This window comes from Engraulis encrasicolus, chromosome 24 (assembly GCF_034702125.1).
Source record: "Engraulis encrasicolus isolate BLACKSEA-1 chromosome 24, IST_EnEncr_1.0, whole genome shotgun sequence".
In the NCBI taxonomy this organism is placed as follows: Eukaryota; Metazoa; Chordata; class Actinopteri; order Clupeiformes; family Engraulidae; genus Engraulis; species Engraulis encrasicolus.
The window spans coordinates 33005266-33012765 of NC_085880.1; the positions used below are offsets into that span (position 1 = coordinate 33005266).

Here is a 7500-nt window from a genome sequence, read left to right on the forward strand (position 1 = left end):
CTTGGCAAATATATGTAACAGTGAGCTATATATGATGATTATTTTATGTGTAATATGTGTGTTACGTCTTGTGAGCAATGTCTTCATTTATGTATGTGTGTATGCTACTTGACACCTTAATTTCCCCCTGGGATCAATAAAAGATACTCTACTCTCTCTACTCTACTCTAAAAGCCCAGCTCCTCGTCTCCAGGAATATCTCCTCCCTTTTTCCTCTCCTCTCCTCTCCTCTCCTCTCCCTTCAGTCCATCACCCCTTCCTACCCCCACCTCTCCTCCATCATTCTGTCTCTGTTCCTCCACTCCTCTTCTCCCATCCATCCCTCTACCCTTCTCCTTCTCCTGCTCCTCCTCCTCCTCCCATCTTACCGATGGCAGCAACAGCAGCCTCAAAGCCCAGCTCCTCATCTCCAGGCATCTCTGTGTTTCGGTTTCGGCTGGGTGGGCGGGAGCCCGTGGGAGACACCGCTGTAACACAACACACACACACACACACACACACACACACACACACACACACACACACACACACACACACACACACACACACACACACACACACACACACACACAAAGAAAGAAAGAAGAAAAAAGGAGATCAGTCAGCATCCACAAAAAGGAAAAGAGAATGAGAAACGTGAGTGTGGATCAGCGGAACACATTTTGCCATCTGTAAAGTCTGCTATGCCTCTGGATATCATCACTCCACAGACAGACAGCACTAGGAGTGTGTGTGTGTGTGTGTGTGTGTGTGTGTGTGTGTGTGTGTGTGTGTGTGTGTGTGTGTGTGTGTGTGTGTGTGTGTGTGTGTGTGTGTGTGTGTGTGTGTGTGTGTGTGTGTGTGTGTGTGTGTGTGTGTGTGTGTGTGTGTGTGTGTGTTGCTCTTCTAATGGGGAGGGATGAATGGCTTTGGATATAAAAGGGTAGAAATACGTTTGGTGCTGTGAATGCTCTAAGCGTTCGTTCAACATGGCATGGGAATATTTTTGACACATTTCATATTCAGCTTATGCATTATGCATAGTTATGTAAGAACTTTTCCATTTGATTTTGACAGCCTATGTGGGCATCCTCATGAAAAAAGGGGAGATATTTTGATAACCCATATCTTAGCCACTGGACCAGCGGTAGCCCAACCAATACAGGGGAAGAGTAATACTGTTCAAAACATGTAAACTTTTTTGTTTTAAATTATACACGTACATAACTAATGTTACCAATTTGTGTCATCCTAGGACATTCTATTTTCAAACTAAAAGTTGGAATGGAACAGCTGATGAGAATTACCATTAAAGAGTTGTGTCCTCTTATGAAAGGAGTTATAGAATGTGCATTTCAAAATTTGGGGGCTATAATGGCCCAGTCACAATGGAGTTTGTATTTTTTTATCCACATATTGTGTCTACACCTAAACGGATAAAAAATATCCGCATTTAGAAGTATCTGCATAGGTGTATCCAGCATCTTAGACAGACAGGAGTGGGGCTGAGGGGGGGGTGGTCTCACCTGGTGTGCAGAGCACGTCGAAGATGAAGCTGGCCAGCATGAGTGGCAGCACGGGCCGGTAGTCGCAGAAGTTGCCGTCGCGCAGCTGCTCGGCGCGGTCGCGGATCAAGCCCATCTCCACCACGCCCAGGGGGATCTTCTTCAGCAGAGCCACCACCTCCGACTCCTGATACGCCAGCTTCACCTGGGACACGCACACGCACACGCACACACACACACGTTTTAACACATGCATGTATATTTACATATTCTCTCACTAGGTTTTTTCGGTATGACCACACTTGGGGTAAAGATCCATCATTACATTAAATACAAGAGAAGTGATTCCGCTCCCACACAGAATGGTGGGTACTCAATGTGATGCAATCGGCCTTCCAACACGTCCATTTTCGGAGGGTACTCGATGCGACGCAATCGGCCCTTCCAACACGTCCAAATTTTTGTAGAATCTCCAAGTCTACTTCTACTCAATAGCCGACCAAGATCTGTCTTCGAGGATGACAGCAACGCGCTAAGTGTTGCAATGCGATGGCTCATTATCCATTGAGATAATACTTGAATCCCCTCCACCTCAACAAATGTGAATCGGAGGTAACATTCCATAAATGTAAAATAAAATAATAACAACAAAAAAACCCTCAAAATCAACAAATGTTAAAAGTCGCACGCTGGTATGCAGACTATTTTTTCAATTAATGAGACCCTGCCAGGGTCTACGTCAAGATGCATTAAGAAAGACAGTTTGTAGGCTCTGTACAGCTGCACCTTATCCCAGTGCACAGGCTTTAAACAGCACTCCAGGGAGCACACCCTCACCCTCAGTAAGCCAACCCCGAACCCCCACTGCTCCACCCCCCTCCTCCATTAGACTGGATGCCCAAGTGGGTTTGTGAACACAGTAATCCAGCTTCCCACTGGAATGCCACAGCTACTTGAGTCAGGATTTAAATTTCCCCTCACTTGTGCCAAGCACAGAGACAGAAACACGGACTGCTGAGGTATCCAGTTGGGAGGGAGAGTAGGGGAGGGAATGGGTCAGGGAGAGGAGGATTAGACTTTGACTTTTAAAATCCCTTTACTGAACCATTGCATGGTCTATACGTCCACAAAAATGGTCAACACCCCCCCACTCCCAAACCCATTAAATACAAACCATTACCAATGAAAAACCATCCTGCCAGCCGTACTGACTGATCATACCCCCTTGTCCACGCACCACTTCTTTGCAAACGTATCAGTATTCCCTGTGACCTGACAGTAAGTGTAGTCAACCATGATCCTACTCAACTAGTACTTTAAACATTTTTACCCGATCCCTCACATTCCCCTCTTCTTCCAGCTTGAGGAAGAACAGGAAAGTAGAGGAAAGAAGAGGAAAGGTGGACATTGGGGGCCTCTGCAGCTCAAATGCGTTATTACTGACATATAGTAATTATAACGTAGGGCTGCACAATTAATCGAAAATAATCGAAAATCGTGATAAGTTTGTGAAATCGAAGTCATGATTTTAATCGTGATTTAATCGTGCCAATAGTGACCTACCTTTGAGAGCGTCCTTGAAGCCAGAACATACTGACAGGCTGGTGTTTCTGGCCGGAAGTCTGTCCACCTAAGTTTCATGCTATGGCCTTAACATAATTATTACAATTCATTTTATTTTGCTCATCCCGTATATAATTCATTCTTGGTTATATTTCATCTTGTTATAATTTTCTAAGAAATCTGCAAAAAAAATCAATAATCGTGATTAATAATCGTGATTACGATTTTGACCAAAATAATCGTGATTATGATTTTTTTCCATAATCGTGCAGCCCTATTATAACGTTCATTTAAGTCAGGCGATGTGCTTGGTCACCTCGAGGGCCTTCGTGGAGGCGGGCGGCCTCTGCAGCTCCAGTGAGAACATGCCCATGCTGAAGGCCAGATTGTGGAGCTCCTGCCTCTCGCTCAGCACCGTCAGCAGGAACGCAGCCTTGGACAGCGTGTTGGTGGCCACCTGCGTCTGGCGACTCGTGGACACCTTGCTCTTCTTGCCCTGTGGTGAGAGAGGGGGGAGAGAGAGAGAGAGAGAGAGAGAGAGAGAGAGAGAGAAGGGAGGGGGAAGAAGAACCATTTTGAGTACGGTAATCATTACATTGGACTTAGTTGACACTTTTCTCCATAGTGACCTACAGTTACCGCAAGCCTGCAAGTACCATTTGTCCCTGAAGCTGAAAGAGTAAGTCTGTACGTTTTGGACTGCCTGCATGAGTCAGGTTCAGGTTTTCAATTAGATCCTCTTGTGCTAGGGAGATGATACACTAGGGGGTGAAGAGATAACTAGAGTGAGACACCATAATGACGAGGGACAGGAGGACAGATCTATTTCTCTTCATTTTTAAGTGGGGGAAAAGATACATTTGCACAGATCAGTCTACATTCTGAAGTGGTTGCTAAAACTGCTTCAAATTCGTTGTTCTCCCACATTTGACAGCTACAGCTACCAACCAAATGCCTTAATTATTCTGCGAATTATACCAGGAGGACAGTCTGTACATAATGATGTCTGAACTAACAAAAAAATTGACCAGCCTATTATTTCCCTACTTCACAAGCACCATGATGACATTGTGTGAAGCAAACCGCAGCAGGATGATAGAAGTAGTAGTCATCATGACTACCTTTGAAGACAATGTGTGCAAGTCAAAGTACTTCCTCACAGCCTTTTTGTTGGCCTCAGATCATCAATGACGTCAAGCTTCACAACAGCAGGCCTAAATATTTAAGATCGCGCTGCATTGGTTGACAGCGATTGACAAGTAACGTTTTCTCCACTGAGGCAGGACAACATCAAGGCAAGAGGACGGGAGGGCCAGGAGAGGAAGGGAGAAAGTAGTTTGACTTGCACCTCATGTGTAACTTGGGAAAGCCCATGCTGCTTTGCAAAATCGTTCCAACCTGCCCTAAGCAAGGGGGAGCCAATCGGAGAGCAGGGAGGGGTGGAAAAGGCTTGATAAAGGGAAACTTGCAGTGTATTTTATACAACTGACATGATTGGCTACAGTACAAGTACAGGTACAGTAAACTGCAACAAGAGTAGGAGAGCGGTGGTCATGTTTACCTTTGTTTGCGGCTGCTCCACCTTCAGGTCGGGGGGATTGGCCAGTAGGTCCCGAGCCAGCTCCACAGCCAATCGGCACGCTTCGTTACTGTACCCATGGGCATACAGCGCCTCTGCACACGCAAACAGTACCTGGGGAAGACACAGAGCAGCAGCGTGCACTGAGCAGCAAGACAACACCACTTGAGAGACACACAATAGAAACTTTGAAGGACACGACCAAACTCTGGCTCTTTTTTGTTGTGATTTTAAGGACAATGTCCTGAAAACAAACCCTCCTTTTCAGTATCGTTATAATTTATTGGTAATAAATGATCGTGACTTTGCTGATGATAGTAACGTGGTGAACTAAGCTTGACGCTTATTTGCTGTACTTCAAAGTAAAACATTTGTCAATGGGATTTACTTTTTTCATGACTTACCTAAGCATTTCTTTTATTTATATACTGGGGTGGACTTGTATACGTAGAGGTAACATTACACTAGGGAGTTGTCTGTTGCTTGTAACTACTACAGACAGGAACGGGACTGATCACTAAGCAGCACGCTCTTACATCATTGCAAATTACGCCGTTAGTTTAGCTTTCACTGCACACTTCACAAGAGCCCGATGGCTACTCTTACTCAAGTCACAACTATGAGGGGAGGTTATTTTCTGCCTTCTTAGCTCAAAGACAAGGAGGCTTCGAGAGCATTCATGACACCACAAATGTGGTGGTGTGTGGTGCATTCCCTTACAGTTTTCAAAACACACTGTCAGACTGAGGGTTAGTTTGCTGAGACAGATATGTGTAATCAAATAGAGTGCTTGCAATCTGGCAGCCCGTGTGCAAAAGGCAAAGCCATTATTACGCCACATGCTAGCAGGGCTAGGGAGGAAACAGAGGAAGGCCGACGAACAAGAGAGATGCTGCTATCAAGACATTACTGCTAATGGCCTTCAGACAATCTACTGCCTTTTATCTTCCTAGACAATTAAAGAGTCTCCCCGACCACATACACACAAACACAAACACAAATGCACGCACATACAGAAAAACGCATGAACGCACGCGCACACACATCCTCACTTCTCCTCCAGGCAAGAGGTCATTCTGGGTTAGCTGTACAGCCCATGGCTTGATGACTGACTGTGGGTTACTTAGGGTCATAGATAGTATTATTTCTATGACTATGGATTAGTACCATAATATGGGTTAGTACCATAATAATGTTGCTTTCAGACTGGAACTGCAAGCGGTATTCTGAAAATACAAGTTGTGATGTTGTTTGTTTAGCCAGCCATTCATAGCTGAGATTGCAGTTGCTTTAGGTGAAATTGCTTTAGGGGTCTTACACACCAGAGCGGTAAAGCGTCGCGGAACGGCCGCGTTTTTTACCGGCGTCTGTGAAAATACATTGAAACCTATCTGTCCTTACACACCAACCGGCGGTAGTCGAGCGTCAGCGGCGCTCTATTTGGAAAATAGAACTCAAGCGTATTTTTCACGCCGGCGACCGGCGGTGTCTCATTCAAATGAATGGCAGAGTAGCATGCTAGCTTTGGCTGTGGGTAGGGTTTTGAACAGGACTGGCCGCGCACGCCGACGCTGTCAGTGTGAAAGGCAGAGAAAAACACGCCGGCCGAAACTAAGCAGAAAGACCGCGTTCGTCCTGCGACCGTTCCGTTCCGCCTTGGTATGTTTTGGCCCTTAGGCTCCCTTTCATTGTATGTGTTGTTTTTATCAACAATGTCTACAAACTCTTTACACTCCCGGCTGCCCAGAGTGGTTTAGACCAGGTAATGCAATGGCCATTCAACTTAGTCATGTACATCAATTAACCATGCGTGCATCCTGCTCCATGAAGATGGAGTCCGTCTTTCCATGTATGTTTGATGCGTAAAATACACATGTACTGTATATCCGTCTATGGGCATGTCATATCTTTTCTTAAATCCACTCTAAACATTGGCTTTGGTCAAGAATAAACAGCAGCAAACATTAAAAAAAAAAACAGTGAGGGGGACTCTTAATACATTGCAGAACACTCATTATTATTATTATTTTTATTTTTATTGTAAGTTACTTTCATTTCTATTTTATTTCTGCATTTTAATTACTCTCCTATTGTTAATTCACTGAAGCTTTGTTATACTTTCTCTACTGTTATGTATTTGTTTTGATTGTAAAGTGTCCTTGGGTATCTTGAAAAGCGCTCAAAATAAAATGTATTATTATTATTATTATTAGAAAAGGGGCAAAATAGTGCACTGTACATTGATAACATCTGAAAAACAAAACGCATTTCCCCGTCCCTTGGCCTTACCTCCATGCGCCCTTCCTGCTCGAGGGGCTTGATGCCGGCGAAGATGTCCGGCTCCTCCTCGTGGTTGTTGTCAGGCGCGCCGCGCTCCCCTCCCTCCTCCGCCGCACTCAGGTAGTACGCCTGGTAGTCATCCTCCCCCACCGGGTCTCCTCCTCCTCCACCTCCACCCCCACCTGCGGCTGCTGCTGCCCCTTCAGGGGCTGCCGAGGCTCCGCTACCCTCTCCTATACCTCCAGCAGCTCCACCTCCAGCAGCTCCACCTCCCCCCTCCCTGCGTGCTCCTCGTGGGGGTTTCCCCGTCACCGTCACAACGGGGAGGCTGGAGGAACCTGAGGCCGCAGTGGAGGTGGAGGGTTGAGGAGCATCGTCCATGGCCACCAGGTCCTCCTCCTCCACTCCGTTCTCCTCAAGTTCGGCCTCTACCTCCACCTCCTTGTCATTGGCCGAGCCAGCTGAGGCCACACCTCCTCCTCCTCCTGGGGCAGAAGCGGAGGAGGGTCCGGGCAGGTCACATGACTTGGGGAAGGCGTCGGGCTGGGGTGGCACAGCAACAGGGGCGTGGGTGACGCGCTTGCCATCGAACGC

The 7500-nt window shown here is 46.3% G+C and overlaps 1 protein-coding gene across 5 annotated transcripts in view; it reads right to left on the bottom strand.

The window, feature by feature from the left end:
* zswim8 (zinc finger, SWIM-type containing 8) overlaps nt 1-7500 on the bottom strand; it is a 70172-nt gene that overhangs the window by 27537 nt on the left and 35135 nt on the right. For all 5 annotated transcript variants that reach the window (XM_063191910.1, XM_063191911.1, XM_063191914.1 and 2 more), the window contains 5 exons: nt 6916-7500; nt 4609-4740; nt 3364-3543; nt 1506-1689; nt 369-467 (listed from right to left, as the gene is read on the bottom strand). The exon at nt 6916-7500 is cut by the window's right edge and continues 961 nt beyond it. In XM_063191910.1, coding sequence (XP_063047980.1) covers nt 369-467; nt 1506-1689; nt 3364-3543; nt 4609-4740; nt 6916-7500 — 1180 coding nt within the window. The remainder of the gene's footprint in view (nt 1-368; nt 468-1505; nt 1690-3363; nt 3544-4608; nt 4741-6915) is intronic.